This window comes from Parasteatoda tepidariorum, chromosome X1 (genome assembly GCF_043381705.1).
Source record: "Parasteatoda tepidariorum isolate YZ-2023 chromosome X1, CAS_Ptep_4.0, whole genome shotgun sequence".
NCBI lineage: Eukaryota > Metazoa > Arthropoda > Arachnida > Araneae > Theridiidae > Parasteatoda > Parasteatoda tepidariorum.
In genome coordinates this window covers 70,536,769-70,561,649 of record NC_092214.1, presented here as the reverse complement: position 1 = coordinate 70,561,649, position 24,881 = coordinate 70,536,769, and the positions used below count along the sequence as shown (strand labels likewise).

General features: G+C 28.0%; 1 protein-coding gene across 1 annotated transcript in view; it reads right to left on the bottom strand.

Annotated features, from left to right (window-relative positions):
* LOC107455455 (HECT, UBA and WWE domain containing E3 ubiquitin protein ligase 1) overlaps positions 1-24,881 on the bottom strand; it is a gene marked incomplete in the record, with an annotated part of 276,027 nt that overhangs the window by 184,584 nt on the left and 66,562 nt on the right. Inside the window, 12 exon segments of the mRNA XM_071187934.1 lie at positions 5,621-5,739; positions 7,436-7,588; positions 7,678-7,920; positions 8,987-9,082; positions 10,802-11,095; positions 12,780-12,902; positions 16,119-16,276; positions 18,542-18,615; positions 18,700-18,822; positions 18,903-19,066; positions 20,142-20,402; positions 23,697-23,897. Coding sequence (XP_071044035.1) covers positions 5,621-5,739; positions 7,436-7,588; positions 7,678-7,920; positions 8,987-9,082; positions 10,802-11,095; positions 12,780-12,902; positions 16,119-16,276; positions 18,542-18,615; positions 18,700-18,822; positions 18,903-19,066; positions 20,142-20,402; positions 23,697-23,897 — 2,009 coding nt within the window.

The window sequence follows — 24,881 nt, the reverse complement described above, 5'->3', positions numbered from 1 at the left end:
GAACTTTTATAATGCAGTCACAGGGCGGAGGGGGGAGTGTTCTATATAATACTGTAATATCAATGAGATATACAAAAGCAACTTTTAACTCTGCAGGGTGATTTTTATTTAATATTTAAAGCGGCAGAAGCATTTAGACAGTGAAATTTAAATTTTTCTTAAATATTTTAAAATTTTTACCACTACTATAGTAAAGAAAATTAAGCAATTATAGAAAGTCGCAACTTAATTATCATTTTAAATTAATTACCGGTCGATTATTTTGAATTAAAACAGTTGCTAACTTTCACCTCAATGTCTTCTGATAGATTCTTACTAACAATTTTAGTCACTTTGAATGTTTTAAGTAACGAAACTTGAATTTAATTTTTTAGTAGCATCGTAGTACGCACTTTATGTTCGCCTTTCAAATTAACTACCATCATTAAAATACATTCCTCTTATTCATAGCTGTCAACTTATTAAAAACAAAAATAGGAACATAAAGCCAGATAAGCCAATGAGGGGTAATTATGACACAAAACATAAAAAATCAAAATATCCATATATTTATAAACCATACACATTTCAAATTTAACAATTTTTTTGAGCTAACAGTTTCAAGGAAATTACTTTTACTAATGAAGAATATCACATCTTTATAGTAACTGATTCAAGAAAAAACTAATTTCTTTCACGAATCGCGACATTGGATTTCAAAATCACGTGAATATGAATTATGAATAACGATATTGGATTTTAAAATCGCGTGAATATGAATCGCGATGTTGCATTTTAAAATGGCATGAATGTGAATCGCGATATTCGATTTTAAAATTGCATGAATATGAATTGCAATATTGTATTTTAAAATCATGTGAATATGAATTGAGATATTGGATATTAAAATCGTGTGAATATGAATAGCAATGCTGGATTTCAAACTGCGTGAGTGTGAGTCGTTATATTACATTTTAAAATCATGTGAATATGAATAGCGATATTGGATTTTAAAATCGAGTAAGAATGTGATGTTGGATTTTAAAATACCGTGAATATGAATCACGGTATTAGATTTTAAAAACACAAAAATACAAATGGCGATATTGAATTTTTAAATAGCATAAATAAGAGTCACGATGCATAATTTTCAGATCATGTGAATACGAATCGCAATGAGTAGTTTTTAAATCGCGTTTAAATACGGAAATCGATGTTTGACATTACAACCGGGTGATAACGAGTCGCAATATTGGATTTTAAAAAAGCGTGAATACGAATCGCGACGTTGGATTTTAAACTCGAGGGAATATGAATGTCGATAATTGGTTTTAAAAACGCTTAAATACAAATCGCGATATTGGATTTTTAAATTATGGGAATTGTCAGTAAGTTTTTTAAATCGCGCAAAAACGAATCGCGACACGTAACTTTTAAATCAGTTAAATACGAAAATCAATGATTGATATTAAAATAGCCTGAAAAAGAATCGCGCTTTTGAGCAGATTCCAGCGCAGTTACTAATATTTAAAATTCCAAAAATCAGCCAAACAAAAGAAATCAAATATCGGCAGTCGAAACGAAATTGCTTAGAACTCCTTTCCGCTCTACAGCAGAAGTCGCGGTTGTCAAGGCAACAGCATACCTGCTGAAGCTCCACCCATTTTCTTCTGAAGACCATTCTCTCAGGAGGTTACTGTAGGGGGGGGAAAGTTCGTTCCAAGTCTGACTGTCGTTTGGGCGGCTTGGGTTTCTGTAATTGAAACCCCCCCCCCAAAATTTAAGTTTTTAGAACATGGTCGGAAATTTTAAAAATTGGGAGAAAAAAGCGGATTTCTGCTTTTTCGCAGAAGTCTTTCATCCCTGAATTAAAGAGCTGGGAATGCGCAAAATGGCATAAGAATTCTAATAAACGACAGCTTAACTTCATATACATAACTGATATGGCTTTTCAAACTATAAAAAAATGGCATTATTAAATAGCAACCACAAACAATTTCTAAACAGATAACTAGAGTAGTTGACTATACACTGCATAAACCATCCTATAAAAAATTTCAAGAGTGAAAAAATTCATCTTAAAAATAACTTTATACGTTTAAAGGGGTAAATTTGTTATACAATTCTTTATTATTATTATTATTATTATTACGCAGAAAGAAAACTAAAGGAAATTAAAAAATAAAAATTTTTTGGTTGAAATTTTACTTTACATTCTAGGGGGTAAATTTAATTAAATCACAATTCATAACATTCTAGCCTGTTTTAATGAATCCCTTATAAAAAAAGGGAGCAGCGAAAAACTAAGTGGTTATACATGTAAAGAAAAAACAATTTTTTTCATACAATAGCATTTGATTTGCTCAAGATTTCATGATATAGAACACAAACTTATTTCTTAGAGATAAATTAAGTTTTATTTAGCAAGCAAAATTATAAAATCAAAAACTATTAAATCATTTCTTAATAAATAATCCTAATCTCCAATTTCTAACAACCAAATATAATTTTGCGCATTTTAAGTTTCATTCACAAAATGCAATCCTTCCTCCATTGAAACAGGGTTCCACAGCTGCCAACATTGGACTTTTAAGAAAAGGAAGATTTCAAGTCTACTCACGATCCTCGAGAGAAAGTCATTAATGTAAAGAAACTGGTCAATTAAAAGAATAACTCAAATAACTTGTATATTTCATTAAACAGGGTAAATAAATTTTAAACAACTAAACAAACATTTAATAATATTTGAAGTAAATTACAATCAATGAAATAAAAAAACTTTGTTATAATAAGAGATAGATAGAATTACAGATAAGCAAAAAATTGATAGAAATTAATTTAACATATAATTATTTTTTCAACGATTGATAAGTGCATGCTTTTGCCTTTTTTAAAAATTGGTCATCAAATTAAATTTCATAACATTTCTGATCTTTACAAAAATAATCTGCTTGAATAATTTTTTCAAGCATATCATCATTAAGTGATGACCTAAATTGAGTTCTGGTCTTCTTCACTTGGCTGAAAACACATTCACATTCAGCGTTTGAATGAGTGAGAGATAGCACAGACAACATAAATTTGGATAGTGTTTTATATTTTTGTTGACCAGTCGCACTTTTTATTTCTCCTATTCTTGCCCAGTACTTGTCCATTTTCTCCCCCTCAACTGATTCGATTAATTTTTTTTCAATTTGAAGTTCACAAAACTCCAGCTGCAGTTTGTTAATTATCAAATGTTTTTCCCCATCAGCTACTTGTAACATAATAGGATATATTTCTATGAAAAATTTTGTGCTAGTGAATGAAACATTTTGAATGTTTCTAATATCAGCTATGGCTGTATGAAACAAAATTTCACTTTGAAGGGGAAATTTTAAACGCATGTAGTCACATATTGTACAGAAATATTTTCTGACAACTTTAAAAAAATTCTTATCACAATCTGGAAGTGTTCCCATTATTTCAGAAGCTGAATTCCCTACAATCAAGTCAGGATTTTTTTTTTTTTTTTTTTTTTTTTTTTNATTTTTTTGATTTGAGGGCATATTGTAATTGATATCCAAATAAGATTGGCAATCCTGCATAACAGCCGGTTTGACAAATCTTACAAGAATATCCTTCAGAAACTCAAGAGGACTGACCTAAGGACATGAATTTGAGATGAGTTGGATTGCAGAAAGGTATTAAGTGTATCAAACAAATTGGCAACATTTAAAAGAAATAAGCAATAAGCTTTATTTAAATCGTTAGGGAGAAAATAAAAAAAGTCTCTTCTCGAGAAAGGATGCTGGAAGATCCTTTCTTAAAATCATATACTTCATCTACTTTCCGCTTCTTACTTGAAGACGCAGAGATACTTCTTGAAGAATTAACACACTTGGCACTATCATTTTAACATTTTTTGGGAATTTTATAGTCAGATAAGGATTAACTACTGACCTTGGACTTACAGCAATCTTTGAAGAAGCTCAATAAGTGTTGCCACTGCTCTATGAGACAAGCAAGACATTTGCCTACTGACAGCCAACGAGTGCAAGCATGCTTCAGAATTTTTTTTTACCTCTGTGTCATGCAGCTTCTGAAATTCTCTGAGTCACTCTTTACTTTTAGAACTTTTCTCAAGATAGTAATACACATCAATGAGAAGTTCATCAATCTGAAAAGGAAGCATCGTAGAGCCTTTCTCTGCTGCTAAGTTTTCCAAATGGCAACAACAGCCTAGCAGTGCAATATTTTCATTTGCTTTTTGCAATACCGATATTACACCTGCCTTTTGCCCTACCATCACAGGTGCATTGTCACAACTTAAGGCGAGGCAATTTTCAATCAGTATTTGAAGTGATTTTAAATTGCTTAAAATTAAATTCCCAATATTTACACCAGTAGAGTCTCCTATTAAGACAGGTAAAGACAATAAAATCCACTCAACTTTAGCCTCAGAAGAATTAACTTGATAATTATAAAAATTAACAACAATCGGATATAATTTCGAATCACTGTCATTGCTACCATCTATAGAAATTATAAAAGGGCTAATTTTAAGTGCTTCTATTAAGTTTTCTTCTTTTTTTGATGCGATTTCACACACAATTGCCGATGTTCTTGTCCTTCCGCATCCATAATTTTTTAGTCTGGAAACATTTTTCTGAACTGTCCAGCATGATCGGCACAACTAATTGGCAAATTATGCTCAATTATAAAGGCAGTAAACAAACTTTCAGCCCTAATCACTGCTTTATCATTATCATTCGTCACAAAAAGATCCAGCTCTTTAATATTTTCAATGGATGAAAAATTTCTCACATGTTTTGATGTGCCCACAGGGGCAACAATATCGCTACGTCCACCGTGCGCAATGCGGAAATCAGTTCGACATGGAATACAAAAAGCAAAATCATTGTCTTTACCGACTTTTGAATGAAATCAAACTTTTTTGAATTACTGTCTTTAAAATTTTGATATTAATAAGTTGTTTTCGACATTATTAAGAGTACGAAAGACCTAGAAAACCGCTTCAAATGAAAACATAACAATCCACTCAAATGCCATTAGATTAAAATGTTTACTAAAATATTTCGCGGTTGCGAGTAATTCATTACTCTTCACTGAGGTTACGTTCCAATAAAATATTTAAACATTTCGATAAATGAGTTGTTACTAGGACAAATTTTAATTCAAAATCTTGAAATTTCAAACCTAATTGTTTAAAAAATAAGTGAAAACTTGAACATAAGAATTTATATCCTTTAATGAGATAAATATGAGAAAATTATTTCAAGCCATCACACTTTCGGTCAATTAAATTTGCTTAAAAAAACATATTAAGTTAAATTAAATACAATATTTAATTTACTTTAATGTTAAGTAATACTTAAGTAATACTGAATAAAATTCTTTTGTACTTGCTAATCCAATGTAAAAAAAAATTAAAGAAAATAGATACTAAAATCCTTAACAGATTTTAAGATTGTTTATAAACCTAAAAAAAGTTTAACCAAAGATGATTAACATGCTATGTATTACTCACAAAAGCATATTATACAGTGGATAAAATTATTTGCATAACATTACAAGAATTAATAAAAAGAATTGAAACTAAAGTTTTCATTAAATTCAAACTTGGAAAGAAGGCACTTACTTGGGTGTGCCTTCATCTTGCAAGCTATTCATGCAGGATGCAGTCAATTCAAGAGCTTGGATAAATATTCCCATCACTTCTTTACTTTCGATTGCAGCAGCAACTGGCAGTTTGCTTTCCTATTCATTAAATGACAAATTAAATGATAAATTAAAAGCTGAAATTTGTTTGTTTTTTTTAATACAGTCAAACATATTAGAATAAGAAAAAATTATTAAATTTTACTGATATTCATTTTTCTTCATTATATGACCTTAAAATTTCTTAAAATTCTTTTTTGCTTTTAAATGCAATAGTTTCATGATCAATAAAAATTCATAAATTATTCAAAAATTATACTAAATTCAGTAAAATACTTCTAAGTTTAGAATAAATGTAATTATTCAAAAACTGTTATTTTCTTTCGAAGAAGTTTCCTTTGAGATCAATAAAACCAAATTTAATGGCTTATCATAACCGAATAATTTAGTTACATTGCAAAATTTTAAAAGGGGGAAATTGAAAGAGAAAAATTAAGGAAAGTGCAAATATATATCTTTTTTAAAGCTATGCCATTGTCATAAAAGTCACAAGGCTTTTAAATTTTTGAGGTCAGCAGGTCTGCTATTAAATAAGAGATTAACAAATTTTGAGAAAGACTTAAATGTATATCTTGTTTGCTCTTACACTAGCCTACTTGACTGAGACTTAAATCAATCTAATAATTATAATAACACAAGTAGTTGCATTGTCCAAGTAAAAAAAAACTTAATACAAAACAAAAAAACAGCAAGAAAGATAATGAGTATTTATTGCTAGAACTATCTTGTATTTAAGCACTGCTAAAAAGGTTTCTTCAAAAAAGAGACAACCCTATCAACATCCAGTCACTGGACAAAAACATATAATGCATATGTATTTATGTACAATTTTATTTTTGTAGGAGCTGCCGAAGAGCTAAAAAGAAAAGTAAATCGACCTTTCAAAAATGCTAAATCTGAGATTTAAACTCTTCATATAAAACTAAATTTAGTAGCACAACAGCCCGATGAAGACCAAGGCCTGTGTGCATCCAAATTTTTTTGATAGGGTGCAGAAGCAAATGTCCCGGTTGGGTGATTAGTTAAATGTAGAACCCCCAGTGTTTAGTCCCAAAGCATGCTTGGTGCTCATTTATAGACTCTTCGAAGGGATGAAAGGCTAAAAACTACTCTTACATCTCTTCAAATAATTATAATTCAATGCTATTTTACTTCCAAAAAAAAAAATTTGATACAAAAACTTACAATTATATTTTACACACTCTAATGTTTTACTAGTTTTTAAAACTTTGAGATTTTAGAAAATGTCATGTGTTTAACAAAATGAAAATTGTTAAATAAGTAATATTTTTAAATCTTGCTGCAATGAAATCATTCATTTTAAAATTTAATATACTAAAGATCGTCTTTTGAAACGTCTCTAAAATTTACAAGTCTTGAAAAATTCTCATTATAATTTTTAGTACTTACAATAGGAGATGTATGTATCATAATGAAAAGTAATAAAATATATATAGGTTTTTTTTGTATAAATTAAAAATTAGAAAAGAAACAGCTGTCCCCTTGCATCCTTCCAATCTTAAAACTACTTTTTTATTCACTGAACTATAGAATTTCTTCACACAATTTGTCTATCTTTATAACCCCTTGACATAACATAGTTTTTAGACTAAATTCCGATACTTTAAAATTGTTCAAAATATGATAAACAAAAGAATTTTTAAAAAAATTTCATGAACATTTTTCATTTTTAGAGGCAATAAGGTATTAGATCGATTGGATATTAAATAATTACCTCAAATATAAGTGTCAGCAAATGTAAACGAACTGCTAATTTTGATTCCAGAGGTATCCAAGGCAATTTTGATCCTATACCCCAGCCTTTTCTTTCTGTTGGTATTTGTTCTGTATTCAAACGCTTAGTGAGATAATACACCTTGATATGAATCTAAAAATAAGAAAAATGGAGAAATTAGTTATATATTTGATTAAAATTATAAATATCGCTGATTGCATAATAGATTTATATACACTTACTTCATTAATTAAGCGGTCAATCAAAACTCTATTTCTCCAAGCTTCACCATTTCTTTGAGCAACAGCGATCAGTAGATCACAACAACGATAGACAGTTTCTGGCAAAGCATCAGCTAATTTTAAACAGCCCTCAACAACTTTTTCAGCAAAAGTATCAATTACTTGTGAGGAAAGGGGCTCTTCTTTTTGTTGTACAAAATCTGGTTCCTTTTGTGTATCAGATTTACTTTGCTCTCCTTCAACCTGCTCAATCAAATAAAATCTCTTAATTTAAGAACAAATCACTGTACCAAAAAATTTCATTTTTTAAAAAAAATAATGATTTCATTCAAATTTATTATTTTTAAAACTTTTTCATCGATTGAACAACTAGAGACCAAAAAAATCAAAACAAGAAAATTAATTAATATAAATTTATATAAAATAGGTGTCAATGACAAGATAACTTTTTGTCAACACCGAGCTTCAACTTAAATTAAGATAACATATTGTAGTTAAGTACAATCAATGTCTATAGTATATACAATAACAAAATGCTGCAAAAAAAAGTTAGATCACCATTTTTGTAGACAACTATGTAAAATGGCCTCTGAATTTGAACAGGAATTATATTTTCTCCCCTTAATCAAGCATTTTCTAGGAACGTCTTCCAAACGTTTATCAGTTTTAGATAATTTCACAATCGTACACTTGGACAGTCTGATTCTCAATTGATGAATCGACAGTTATTATGTGTAATCAAAACACTAATATTTTTTGATGACCTTTTGAAAATTAAGAGTTAATATAATAAATTTATTAAACAACTAAATTTTTTGGAAAAAGCAAAAGATTTGAGAAAATCTAAAATTTTGCGGTGAAAAATCGGAATTTTCAAAAATAAAGCTGAACTTAGGGGAAAATATAAAAGCAGAAATCTGCTACGAAGCAGTAAAATCTCATCAAGAAAAAATTACATTTTTGGTGGAACTGTTAAACCAGAATGAAACACAAGGAAAGATACAGAAATGGTAAATCAAAGCTCTACTTCAATAAAGGATTCACACTTCAGAAATCAATATCAATAGTACAAAAAGAATAGCTCCTCTTTTTTTATTACAATAATCATTAAGTGATCATTACATATAGCAGAATTGAATTGAAAAAAGTATGTCATAACCAATATCAAATTAATGTTTAAATTTATATTTAACAGAAAGGAATATAAATCAACTTATGTCAAAAATAATATTTACTATAAAATATTAACTAGAAAATAGACTTAAAGTTAGATATTAAAATTTTTAGAGAAAAATGGGATAATACACACTTGGTTAGTAGAAACCAAAACATTTTCTCCTAAAGACATGGCAATCGCTCTAAGCATTTGATCTTCTTCAGACATTTCCCAGTCCATGCCAAGTCCCTTTATAAATAAATAAAATGTTAATGCCAGTAACGCGATAGATGAATGCTTCTAAATGAAGTGCTATAAAAAATTTGCTGTTTAAGAGGACGCAATACCACAGGAGAAACTTTTCATCGCATTCTCTTTCACCTGCTTAAGCAATTAAGAATTTATAGAGAAAAAATTATTTTAAACTAACTTAGATTAAGCCATAAAGTTTCAAATACCAAAAACAAATTTTTATTCATAATTTGTTACTCATAATTTATTTTCAAAATAAAACAAATTATGAGATGGTAACTTAGGATTATGCAATGGGAAAGTTCTCTTCCAATAATTTGTTTGCCTTTAGATATTTTGAAAAAAAATTTCAGCAATTGAAATTTCCTGGCTAATTCTAGGTTTGCCTGAACTCAGTTTTTCTATACTTTAAATTTTAAATTAGTTATGCTGATAAAATTGAATTTATGATGAAAAGTTTCTCCCAAACAAATAATTTTAAAGAAGATAAAGAGTACAACAGGAAAATGAAGTTATGATAAAAGCATTGTAGTTGAATCCCTTATTTTGGAATAATAAGTTTGGAGAAGACTTTCAGCAAAAAATTACAGAGAAACACAAATCTGGGATGTCAAGTTTCATCAACAGTGGAAATAAACCTCCTCAAAAGAAACAAGTTTCTTCCAAAATAAGTGGAAATATTGGAAGAAACTCTTTGTAAAACTAAGGCTTAATTTTATTAGTTTGAAAATTTACTGTGAATCATTTTTTCAATGATGAGCAATATTCAATATAATTTTTTTTATATAAATGTTTATTATTGAATAAAATGTTATAAATTTAGTTACAGCAAACAAAGATGGAATAAACTTAATTTTTTTTTTTTTTTTTAAATATTGGACTTTTCAAAAATATGAATAAATGAATATTAACTTTTCATATAGCTACAGTAAATATAAAGAAGTTGAAATTACCCAGGAAAATATTTGTTCGATATTTAAGATTTTCAAGTGTAAAAAGCCAATAAACATGAATTTAAAATATGGTTTTAAACATAAAGTTAATTACATATTAAAAAATCATGGATGTTAGAATTATAGTGCAGCAATAAGGAATTAACCTTTCAAATTCACAAGATATGAGATTTTTACAAATTGTAATCATATAAATACTGCGATTTTTTTTTTTTTTTCTATCAAAAGAACTTAAAAGGAACACCATATAATACTGGCTATAAGTACTGATTCATAATATTAAAAAAAATAGAGACGGTTTCAGTTTTTAAATATGAAAGTAAGAAAGATTGGAACATTAAAAATACAGATAAACTGATACCACAATAAGGTTTATGGGTGTCGAGATGATTTTGAGCCACAATGGCTCAGTGATTAATAAACTGAGCTGTGACAGGGGCTTTGTACCCAGCAAACAAAAGGCTATAAAACGGGCTATTGCGAAAGTGCTTTAATTTATATAGATTTTTTTTCACAAGCAGGAATGTTTTAATTATACTTAAAAGATAACTAAAAATTGCTCCAAGAATGGAAAGTAAAGCAGTTATTAGATGCAATTTAAAGTCTTCAGAATTTAAATTAGGCTTTGTGAGAAAAATAACGCCATTGAGGATCTTTAAAGTCAGAGGGAAACCTGCAAATTCTATTAATATTAAGATTGAAGCAATCTTAAACATTTGTAAGAAAATTAAACAGAAACAGCAAAATAAGAAACAAAACTTACTGATGGATTACTTGATGTAGTATTTCTACCCATAGCAGCAGGATATGTAAGAAGATAATCAGTAGCTTGTTCTAAGGAGTTAGTGTTCATTAAAGCTTCAGAAGCTAATCCTCGTGAAAATCCCATGTCAACAAGCTGAGTTAAATGGTCCTGGTTCACAGTGCTTTCATCACTGTCCAAGAGATGTCTGCTTCGAGTTATAACTCTTGTTGCTGAACCATTTGGAGCTGGATTTGTAGTAGTAGCTGCTGGGGTTGCAGGTACTTTAACATCTTCACCTTTAGCAAGCTTTTCCTAAGTACATTGAATAAAATAACAATTTTCAACAAATTTTTTAAATTAAATTTTACACCAGTTAGTTTATAAAAAGTATTTGAAATGAGAGATATTGAAAAATAAAAAATCCTTATTTAGTTACAAGCTTTCCTTAACATAAAACCAACCTGTAACTAATATGCAGTGCATAGGATAAAAATAATTCAGAAAACACCAGCTGATAAAAATATACCAATTGAAAGAATTAAAATTTTATAACTACATAGCACACACAAAGAAATAAAATTTCTGTTACATAAATTACTTATAAAGTTAGTACATTGAATATGAAAAAAAAATTGGTTTCAGCCAACCCTGGAAGTTCTCTAGAAAATGTATGTCGTAAGTTCAACTATTTTTATTTGAAAATTAAAAGCTCATATCCATAAAAAATGATTTACTGTAATAGCATAAAGGTTAAAATTTCAAAAATAATCAATCTTACTAGAAAATGGGATTCTTTTTCGTAACAATATTTCATTATTAGTGTTTAGTATAAAAATGTTCTAAAATAAATCATAAATAATAAAATAATTTCAAAGGAAGAAAATCCAAAAGATTCAATTTGGAACCTATTCAATTTAATAAAAAGTTAATACTATGAGCAGATATAATTCTGTTTTGTACACACATAAATGAAAAGTAAATTGCTTACTTTAAAAAAAATAATTAAAAAAAACTCTTTTGAAAGAAATAACTGTCCTCTAAAGTGATTTTATAACTAAATTTTCATCAAAAAAAAAAATTTTTAATACCCACAGGCATATAAAGTTTTGTATGGTGCAAATTGCAAATAATATTGGACAAATCAAATTAGTCAAAACAAATTGAGGAAAATTTAAAAAAATAAAATAAATAAAAAACACAAATAGTAAGCTCTTCAATAACAAAATTTATGAATTAAATAGCAAAAATTAATAAAGAAAAATGCAATAAAAAATTTCTGTAATAAAGGATATGAATTGAGAAACAAACAAAAAAGGTGTAAATATAAATAGAGTAGTATTCAGTCATAAATGAGAATGCTAAGTATTAGGCAGAACTGATGGTTTCCTGATGCAAGCATTATTCAGAATACAAGACTTACTAGCAAAAATCAAAATTTAAAAGAAAAATAGCCTTGCGAGAAATCATGAGTGACTCACATAGTTTAAAAGGGAAACCATTAGCAATCCAAGTGACAAGACATTTTATTGGTATTGACAATGGATACCCATTTTGACTCCTTTTCTTTTAAATCATGGTATTTTTTGAATTTGCTATTTAATTTAAAAAATAATCAGGTTTTCCCCAGCATCATACCTCAAATTATCAAAAATATTGATATCTTTTCAGCAAATGATTATTAATATATAGATTACTAATTGATTGATTGAATTTTTAAAGATGCTTTTAAATTAACCATGCAACTTTACAGCTAACTGAATGCAACTAATATACATATTTCTAATTGAAATATAAAACAATGTTAAATAAAAAAAAAACACAAATTATTCAGTTAAAAATTATTTAATTAATCGCAATCTGATCTGAAGCATATAATGAATTTTACTGCCAACCATACCAAATTTAACAATTTACAACAAAAAAACAACGAAGTATGTAAAAAAATTTTTAAAAAATAGTATCAGAGTTAGAATATTACAAATAATGTTCAGCTTACCTTAATTATTGTTTCGCCTTTCAAAATGTGACATATTATAGTGAGTATAGATTCAGCAATCCTTTCCCCAAAAACTAGCAACGGTTTCTTATCCCATAAGTGCATAATACTTTCAAAAGCCCTCTGAAAAAGAAGTAACATAAATACTGCTGAAACATATTTTAACACCACCACTTACAATTTGATGCTTTATTAAAATTAAGAATACAAAATAAGGAATTTAAAAAAATTACAAAGCTGTCATATCTGAATAAAAATTTATTTGTAACACTAATTAACTGAAATGACTATTTTACTAATAACTTTTCAGATTTAAAATCATAGTAGGTTGAACTCGAAATAATTTTCTAATTAACAAACTACAGGTTCCGTTCCTCAAGTGGGCAGTAGTTAGGCATTTAGGACTTCCAAGAGTAATAACATAACAAGATCCCAAACTACTGTGGATTTCCAGGAATATACATTATTCAATACTCCATTTTTAATAAATAACATAAATACTACATTTCACCTAACAACAACTTATCAAGATAAGTAGAAGTGTTCAACATTAAAAATACTTACCTTAGAAAGGGAAAACAATTGAAGAGAAAGATAGAGAATCATTTAAATAGCAAATTGTGCAATGGTCTAGAAAAGTTTGGTAACCTATGACTTAGACAATTCCAATATTTAGACATCTCTTTATCTTACGTGTGAGGATGCAAAAGATTCTTTTACTATATGGCATTCAATCACTATCATGTAATTCCACTTGAGAGTATCAAATAATGATGTATTCTTACAAATGATGTTTGTAATTTAAAATATTTTCTTAATGTGAGAGTCATCAGAAATAATTTTCTAACTTCTAAAATCTTTTTCATCAAACTTAAAATCTTCTCTATTTTCTCATCACATACAATTAATCACAATTATGTATGCTTTAAGCCTTTTGCGCCTAACGGGACATATACGTCCCAAGCAAATTTCAAAAAAATGTTTTGGGACAGAAACACTTCTCTGTCTAATGGGAGGGAGACTTTCCCACCAGTCTTCCCAATAATTTTGAAGGTATTTTCATTCACAGAACATTGATGGCACTACCGTACATAATGCAATTTCTGCATTCTTGAAGTGTTCTAGCAGCTCACTCCATGTACAAATGTAAATAGTTTAGTCTCGGAAAATACCGCCTATTTTCGATTAAATTTTGATTGATCAATAAATCTAAGGCCAGAGAAGTTACTCACGAAGCCGATTACCTATAATGAACTGGTAAGTGGCAACGTTTTACTTCTGTTTCAATTATTGGGACATATGTGTCCCTCTGGTCTTGGATAGTGGGAACAAATTGTCCCAACAGTCCTATGTGATCATTGGTTTCCTTTACAAAATTGCTAATTGAAGACTACTTGGACACATATGTCCCATTTGTCAGGACAGATGGGACATATATGTCCCGGTCCTAAATCAGTGCCTAAAATCTTCCTAACATCTTAGTTTTAGCATTCTAGTGTGCCCTACTCATAGTTTATGCTACCAAAATTGTTTCGTTGTAAATTGTTCTGTTGTAAAAAAAATTGCTGCGAAAGGGTTTAAAAAAAAAACACAGAAAAATATTTTTAAATTTTTTAACAGCTCCTAAGATCTAAAAAGGTCGGACTATTTTAGCTTAGCAAACAGACTTTAAAAAATGCATGTAGATAGATTTAATATATATATATATATATATTNGCGTTTATGTATATATATATATATATATATAATAAAATATGTAATTTATAAAGTAGCATTAATTTCCAAGCCATTTAATCAATCCTTTTTAAAGAAAAACACTGAGAAAATAAAATATAAAAATACGGAAGAAAGATAAATTTAATGAAAATCTAAGAAATTAAAACAGTAGTAATTTTCAATGTTTTACAAAAAGGTTCATAGCAGAACTTGAAATTTTTATATAGAACTTTTAAAATATAATCAAAATTATATATTGTATTACTCAGTGAAAATTACAAATGGTATGAATACTCAAAGTATGAATATCAAAGTATGAATAGTTTTTACATAATATGCTAAAAATATTTCTGAATCAACATTTCTAATACAGGTTTTACTTTTACTTACGTATTTATAAAATCCATAAGTTAAATATAATTTATAAGATAAATTGAAGAATTTTTAACAATGAACTTTTATCATAAATTGCTGTATTTTAATAATAAAATTAATGACTTAATACATATAAATATAATTACATTATATGTACCATTTTAAAAGTTTGATAAATTGATGAACAATTTCAATTCATAATAAAATTTAAGAATGTAACAGATAGGTCATAGCACAACAGATGGCGCTATCCCCTCTATCCGCAAGGGAAAAAACAATAACAATAGAGTTTCTTTTCTGGCTTCCAAGTGTGATGGTGTTACCCTCCATCCTCTTGTATCCTTCAAAACGTTGTATAAAATTTAATGCCACGAAGTGTAAAGATGATGTGTAATATGTTTTATATGTTATATATGAATATGATATGTTTCAATAATAAGTGTGATGATGTTTCTTTTCATCCTCTTGTTTCCTTACAAGAACATTTTACAGTACATTTTCAACTATAAAGTATTTTTTTGAAATAAATGAAAACTTAAGTGTTACATGTTAAAAAAAAAAATTTCGCATTTTGATAGCCTAACAGTATTCTGCTAAAGATTTCATAATATTAAAATCTAAGAGAGAAAAATAGGTTATTTGTTATTTTATTGCTCAATAAATGTTTTTAAAAATTATTAAAAACAAAATCAAAAGATACTATTAAAAACATTTATATTAAAAAAAAATTGCTGAGAAAATTTAACCAATCTAGAAAAATCTAAGCAATATAAAAAATTTTAAATAACATTTTTGAGTTAATTATTTACAAAGTCATTTTCTATAGTTTTTAGATAATTTTAACTACACACAAAAAAATACAATAAACTAAAAGTTTAAGTACACATTTATGCAGGAAAATAAGGATGAGATCAATCAAAATAAATTGTAATGAATTCCGTATAAAACTGAAATATCAGAATAGTTATCAGAAAAACTAAAATATCAGAATTATTTTTAAAAAAAATTTAAATGTAAATAACTTTTTACTTTCTTGTACTGTATCAAATTTTATTCATTTTTAATTTAAACTCTTCATTTGATAGTTGACTTTAAGCAATTAGATTGGTCATTTTCGATTTCTTCCATTTTGTCCAACTTCTAACAGTTTTCTCCTATTTCTTCCAGTGTCCTGGAAGAAATAGGTTTCTTTGGGAAGAAATCTTAACCCTGCTTTATAGGTAAAAGAATCATATCTAAGTAAATTACCTTATGCACATGAATCAAGTATAGAAGGGGATTAAAAACTGTGTTTCCTTGTTGATTAGGCTTTGAAGGTAATGTGTGGGGAGATTCCAACACATTTTTTGGATTAACCATTTTTTCCAAGAGTAGAAGCCAAGCATCCAAGAACTCTCCAGTACCATCTAGATTATTTAATATAATGAAAATATACATTTTTACAAAAGCAAATGTGTAAGCACTCTTTAAATAAAACTTTATATATTTATGAATTCACTTAAATAATACAATCAGTATTTTTTCAGCAATTAATTCCTTTATTTTTTAAATAAAACTAGGGTATGGTCAGAAAATAACATTGAACCAATTATGCACACAGTGTATAAAAAATTATATAATCCTGAATAACTTATTTTTATGATCAGATGCAGTAATTAGTGTGCATACTATTTTAATTGACCACATCAGAAACAAAAACGTAATTTCCTAGAATAAACATATGTTTTTAGAGATTACGATTTTTAACCAAAAAATATGGAGAACAGACACATTCTTGAAAATATGATCTCAATAGTTAAGTCAAGAGACCAGTCAGAAGATTAGACTCCTAAATAAAAGTGCTTGCATTCGAGGGAATATATACTTTAATGGTCCACTTGATGTCACAAGTAGATTTTGACAGCTGAATCTAAGAAAATTATTACTTAGAAAATTTTGAATAACCTTTGATGCAAATATTTAATATAAGTATTTATGTCTTAATAGTTAAGATGGAACAGAATACAAAATAACTGTCTGTGCTGCGATTCAATTCAATAACAAAAATTACAGAATAGTTTAACAAAAACATTATGAAAATAGCAACTTAATAATAACTGTAAAATATCCAACTCTGCCCAATTTTTTACAAACACTTGCTCTTAAACACATTATCTTTGCAATATTTTAATTATAAGAACTATTTAGCTTTTTAAATTGAAATCTGAATGTATGTCAGAGGTATTGTGTACTACTGTGATCAGGGATGAGATTGGTCAAAAGGCAAAAAAGCTGAATTTTCACACGAGTACATCTTACGTGATTTATAGCAAAAATATCAGTAACATATTCTCATCCAGTTTTGGCTGATGTTGTAATATAGCAATAATCGCCGATAGAAAAACTGCCACATTTATAGTAACTAATTCAAAAAAAACTTGCTTTTTACAAGAATCGCGCAATAACGGATTTTAAAATCGTGTGAATATAAATCACGTTATTGAAATAAGTGAATGAAACTCGATATTAAATTTCAAAAATGTGAAAATACAAATCATTATGCGTAACTTTCAGATCGCGTAAATACGAATTACGATACATAATTTCTAAATGGCGTTAAAACGTATCCAAAGCCTAATTTTTAAATCAAGTGTAAATACGAAAATAGAAGTTGGATATTACAACTGCAAAAACGAATCACGACATTGGATAAACTCGCATGAATACGAAATCGTTACATAGAATTTTAAAAACGTCTGTATACAAATCGCGATATTGGATTTTTAAATCTCGTAAAGAAGAATTGCAATGAACGATATTGAAATCGCGAGAATAGGAATCGCAACGCGCAACTTTTAAATCAGGTAAATACGAAAATCGATGTTTGATATTAAAATGCAGCGACGTCTGAATTACGAAAATACGAGCTATCTAGCGGACGGGTAAAAATGAGGAAAATCTTACTTTCTGCTTCTAGAAGCTAATAACTAAATTAAGTAGATATGCGAAAGGGTTGGCAGCTACGAAGTTTGAATTTTCCATACATCTTTCGATATATGATATCTATATATCAAATCGGAGGAAATAAACATAATTATATTATTTCAATGGCTGAATTTTCAGAAAAAAACCGGAATATTAATTTTAAAAAACTGAAACTTTTAGAGAATCTGAGTTTTTAATAAAAAGTCTGAAATTCGAGAGACAAAAGCGAAAAAGGCGGAAATCCGCTAAAAAGCGGATAAATCTCATCCCTGTGTGATTAATCAGAAATCATTTTTAAATAAAGCAAATACCAGTCAAATTTATCTATTTGTACCAGTTGTCTTACAAAAACATAAAAAGTTTAAATGTTTTAATTGCTTTGGAAAGTTCATAATTTTAAAAATTTCACATGATTTCAGTTTGCTAAACAAAATATGCCACTTTACACTGACAGTATAATCCCAAGACTCAAAAGCATAAATAACAAATTTTATTCTCATATTCTTCCAATACACCCAACAACAAAAACAGAATAAATGTGTGCAATTAATTATTTACAAATTGATTTTCTTAAACAGATATTTGATAAGAAATGGCTAAAAAAGAAAATCACTTAAAAAAATTTAATCAATTTTTAAAAAGAACATTTCAAAACACAAAGCTTTCAAAATAGAAGGGGGACTAATTAGTTTCATAATAAAACATACCAGGTAATTCTGGATGTTCTAAACCTTCTTCAATAGGAACTCTATTTCCACAAGTCAAAGCCCAGCGAAAAGTTCTGAAAGATATGAAATCAATTCATGAGATACTAAGCAAATTTCAGATATTTAATTTAAAACACATAAATGAAAAACGTGCTTACGCAAAAAACGCATCCAATCCTCCACAGCTCAAAAATTTTTGAAGCATCAAGTGATAGGGATATTTTCTTTCATCAAAGAGCATTGGAGATGTGAATCCCACAGAACAAATATAAAATGTCAACCTGTAAAAATATAGTTTAATAAACAAAAAAATAAAACAATATTTTATTATCGATGTCAATAGTTTAGTTAATAGAACAACCTAAATTTTGGTACTGGAGAAGCTGGTGGTGGTTCCCAAGATAATCCCATGGCTAATAGGCGGGTCAAAGCAGTTGCTACAGCACGAGCTGCTGGTGAAGGCACACTTGGTGATGGTGGTATTTGTTGGCCTCTTCTTTGTCGCATAGGAGATCCAACACAAAGCTTAAAAATTTTAAAATAAAATTATTAACAATTACAAAATAAAGAATCAGCAACTTAAGTATTTAAAAAGAGAGAAACACAATGAAATTTATATTGGAAGATTAAAGTTAAGCACTTTCAAAACATAACACGAACTAAATTATCTTCCTGTTAAATTCATTTGAAACAGGGTAACAAAAATAAATGTTAGGAAAACTTATGCAATTTGGTAAATTTATAATAGCTTCTTACCAAAAACACACAGAATCACAAGGATTAAATTTGATATTAAGCGATACAAAAATGACTCACTTCAAAACAATTTAAAATTAGGGAAGCTTTTTGCTGTGTGAAACTATAAATTAAAACATTTTTTATGTTTTGTTTATGTTACAAAACATATACAAATAAACAAAAAACATATACAAATAAAAATTCGAAATATTGAAACTTTATTCATTTTACAATAAAAAATAGAGTTAAAAAAAACAATCACTTTGTCAGATTACATTTAAATAAGATGACATTCGGTAAAATATCTGAAAAAATTGTCAAAAAAAGGACAATTATACTCAGTGGAATTTAATTAATATTACTTATTTAATTCTTATGTCAAATTTTTCTTAAGCACAATGAAACCTCAGCCGGTCACGACAAGTATTAAACCATTATTATAACTAGCTAAATTCTGAAGAAGAAAAATGAACTTGTGTCTTCAAATTAAGCAAATTTTTTTTTCTCTGAATGATGAAATGATTGATGAATGATTTTTTTTCCTGGCTCATGAAAATGCTAGGAAAAAATAACAGGTTCAATATTTAACCCTTTTTAGGGCAGGTTTGCCAGTCTGGCAACACTTATTGCAAAAATATTCCGAACCACTAAAAATATAACACTATTTTCTACTAAAGGTTCACCGTTTCGAGCAACAATTATTTAGTAAATAACATAGTTCAGGTATATCTGTTTACTAGGAATTTATGATCAATGGTTGTAGGGGCTAATATGCTGCCTGCTAAAAATTTTCAGTCAAAATTAATTGTGTCAGAAAGAGCTAACGAAAGAAATAAAATAATAAACTGAAGAGTAAACTTACTTTCACCAAAAGACCAAACAGCTCAGCTAAAGCTCTTCCTAGCCGTGATGCACCTGACAGGAGGGGCTTAATTTGTTTTATCTGTGAAGCATAAGGTTTAGTTTTCATTTTATCAGAACTGGTAGTTTCATTTCCAGTTTCTTCACAGAAACAAATATCTTCTAAATCCATTGTAATGGGAATTTCAGGAGAATCATTTAGCGTTTCAGCTACTGCACTTGGGATGATTTCTGAAGATGAAGGACTATCCTCCTTATCGCTCTAAAATTGTAAAAAACATTCAAACATGAGGTATTTTTCAATTAATTTATTCTGTTTATTTTCTGTATATAAATGTAGCTGTAATAAAAGTATAGCATACAATGATATAATACTATAACATAATTTATAAATATGATCTTAATTAATCAGTATTGGCTCATAATTGAAAATCTTATAAATTTGACAGTTCTTAACGGTGAGAAGATTTACCTCACCTGGTTATGTGAAAATAATTACAATTTAAAAGATACCTTAACCTCCCCAAACATTTTATAGCCACGGACCGATCAATGTTTGATAATTTTTCTGCAGCCCACAGGGTGAGAGGCGAACATTGATAGTTTGTATATTAGAAGTTTTTGATTCAATAATTTTAATGCAATATTTATATAATTCTTCAAAGCAAAATACAGTTACAATTATGGTATTGGTGATGTCTCCCAGTTAACCTCCTCTTAATAGAAAGTCGCACAAACACCACAGTAAAAAAAATTAAAATTATTTAATGTTTCTTGGATGGCCTAGTACCATTTGACTTACGGACTGGTTCGCAGCTCGGTGGTTAGGAACGATTGCTTTTCATCATATCACTTGTCCAATGGCTTGTCACTTACTGATATACATATCATCTAAAAATTCTTAATAATATTAGCTTATAAATTCTTATCAGTTATAAATAACAAACCACTATATCTGCAAATAAATAAACATGGGTTGATACCAGAATTTCCCCATGGCTTTTACCAGTAAAAACCTAGTTTCTACCATGACCAGGTAGAAAATGGTTTCTCCCTGGTAAAAACTCAATCCTGAACGTGTCCACAGTATAATAATTTTTTTCATTACTAGGTCTATTTAGCATTGTTTTGATTTTAAACATTATTTTAATGAAAGATTAAGTTTTCCTTCATCAGATTCAAGAAAAATTTCATCTCCTTAAAAATAAAGTTTTAGAAAGATCTCACATACATTGTTTCCATAAACTCAAAAAGTGACAACAATTTAAACTTCTGATTTATAATGCAAATATTAAACAAAAAGTAATAATTATAAGTATTAATTTCAAAACTCAATTTGATTGAGTACTTTTTCTTTTTTTAAAAAACAGGGATGAGATTAGCCAAAACGCAAAAAAGCTGAATTTCCACGATAGTAAATTTTACGCAAGCGCAACTCTTTAATAATGAATTCCAGACAGTTTAAGGTAATAAATAATGTGTTGACATACAATTGTGTACTAATCTATTATTATAAAAACGATTACATTGATACTTAACATTTAGTGAAAAAAAAATTACCAATTGAAAAAATAAAGCTGGAAATTATATTTTTCCTCAGTTCACATAAGAGACAATTATTACTTGAAAAACTACCTGGTTTAGCAAATTAAAACTACTGAGAATATACATTAATATTTCATTTCTTTTAATAAATACTGTTATGTGATTTATAGCAAATATATCAGTAATATTACTTTTTAAATTATATTGGGAAAAAAAACTTTAACAATGGACCGAATCATTATGTTCATATTATAGTCTAATCTAACTAGAGCCCTCTGAAACATATCAATAACAGTGAAGTAGAAATATATAGTAACTCCTTAACATACAAAAATTGCTATTTTAGTTTGAAAAATTACACGACAATCAGCATTTGCTTAGATAATTGTTTCTTATTTGATAAGAATTTTGCATTTTAAAGCATAAATAACAGCAATTATAAATAAAATTTTGATGCTGAGTTAATTATTTCTTTCCCCAAAAAAAAATTTTTAATTAAATCCCTTTTTAAGTGATTGCTTTTGTTTGCATTATCTTTTATGTTTGCTATATTTAGTCATTAGTCCATCTTCAAACATCTTGTGACAAATCCTACTTTTTCCTCTTTCCAAGAACAGAATGTAAGTTTTGAATATATTCCCTTCCAGTTTCTCTGATGTTTTAACACTTACATATACTAATAATCGACGTTGGAAAAACAATCACCTTTATAGTAACTAATTAAAAAAAGTTTTACTTCTTACAAGAATCGCGATAGTTGATCTTAAAATTGCGTGAATATGAATAAAATCACATGAATATGAAACTAGATATACGATTTTGAAAATGAGAAAATAAAAACTAGGATATAGAATTTTTAAAACGCGTAAATACAAATCACAAATCATAATTTTTAGATCGCGTAAATATGAATCATGATGCGTAATTTTTAGATTGCATAAATAAGAATTATGATGCATAACTTTTAGAATGCGTGAATGCGAATTCCAATGCCTTATTTTAAAATCACGTATAAATAAGAAAATCAATGTTTGATATTATAAACCACATGAGCAAATCAACACATTGAACTTTAAACTTGCGTGAATACGAATCGCTACATAGGTTTTTAAAAAGACGTAAATACAAATCACAATATCGGATTTTTAAATATGAATTCAACATAAATATTCTCATAATGAATTCAACATAATATATTCTCGTAAATAAGAATTCAACATACAATATTCAAATCGCGTGAATACGAATCGCAACATGCAAATATGAAAAGCTATGTTTGATATTAAAATTGTGTGAATAAGAATCGAGATATTAGCAGATTCCAGGCTTGGGACCTCTAAAAGGCTTGTCAGAAGCAGTGTCGTTTGAACTACGAAAATCGGATCTATCTGAAGGGCCGGTAAAAAATTCGGAAAATCTTATCCGCTGCGTGTAAAAGGGGAGAAAATAGGTAAAATAAGTAAAAATGAGAAAGGATTGGTAGCTATGTAGCTTGAATTTTCTGAAAAAGCGGAATACTTATTAAAAAAAATGAAATGTTTAGAAAATCTGAATTTTTGATAAAAAAGCTGAAATTTAAGAGATAAAAGTGAAAAAAGAGGAAATCCGCTAAAAAGCGGAAAAATCTCATCCCTGTAAAAAGTACAAGAAAAACATAGCATATACAATCTTTATGGTTGTAAGTTTCAGATTGTAGATAGAATTATATTTATTAAAAAAAAGTTTTGAGAATAGACATTTTTAAAATGTAGTTTAAATGTTAAAAGAGAATTCAATTTTGGAAAGGAGCAATAAGTTCTGCATTTGTTTTTAAAAAGTTTGAATATTATCAAAATAATTTCTCTTCAGTTTTTCATTTCACTTCAATGTGCAGCTGATGTATTTTATTTTATAAACAATTGGTTAGAAATGAAAATTTATAAAGCAATTTCGAAAACTTATAATAGTTATTAAAAAAAATTTATGTCACAGGAAAGTATGAAATAAGAAAACAGTTTAAAATGTAACTCACTTTTGAATCTTTGGGTACCAGTTTTTCTAATTGTTGCCTACCAAATTGGCAGTCTTCAGCAAGAGCAGTATCATTGCTGCATAAAGCAAGTAATACAGTACTTTCCCAGACTAAAGATGTATACAATGAGCTAAGACCTTTTAAAACACTAAGACCTAATTCAGAGCCCCAATGGCTAATTGATATGGTTCGAATATCACTCTAGAAAAATATAAGAAAAAAAATTAACAAATTTAAAAAAATCTAATGAGAGTATCACAAATGCACAAAAAAATACAAATCAAAACTAATTTTATATAACATATACAAGGGATGCAAATAAGAAATTTTTATTTCAGAAAATACGACTTAAAAAAAAAATCAAACTAAATGAGCCAGCAGGACTCCTAAATATGTCCAAAAGGAGAAAAAGAGAAATTGTGTCTGAAAAATAAAAGATTTTTCGAAAAGTATTTAATTTTTATCACAATATTAACTCACTTTTAGAAAACTAAAGGCCTACACCCTTTACTTAATTTGAATGTTATATTTTAAACCAAATTTTTTAATCTCATGGAGAAGAGGAATTTCGCCAAACACAAAAAATACCAAAGAATTAGACATACGATTGAAGAAACACTAACAATATTTTTAAAAAAAAACTATGTTAGTTTCATGAATACCCACCAACATAGCACTCTCTAATTAAAATAATCCAAAAGTTTTGTATAAATGGGAGCAGACTGTTTTACCATGCTTTTATGATGAAGGAACAGGAAATGAATTTTTTATTAGCCTTTCGGATAAATAGAAAATGACACTTTTAGGATAAAGCTGAAAAACATACTTTAAAATTTAATATGGTATACTCTCGATATCTCGAATCTCAATATCTCGAAAACCTGTTATGTCAAAAAAAAAATTTCCCCTTTAGCATTATATATTTACCTAATCTGAATTTGAATTACTGTGTCAAAGAGTTTCTTCCCAAAACCTTGTTATGTCGAATTTTTTTTCAAAATAGAAAATTAATTTTTTCTAAAAAAACACAATGTAAGCTTATTGTAAACCAATTTTATGCAAAATTATTTATTGATAAAATGACTACATTGATAACATTTTCACATCAGAAAATTCCTTAAACATTTTTTAAAAATGTGCTAAATTCAATATCTTTCCCTCATTCTGTGTGTGTATATATATATA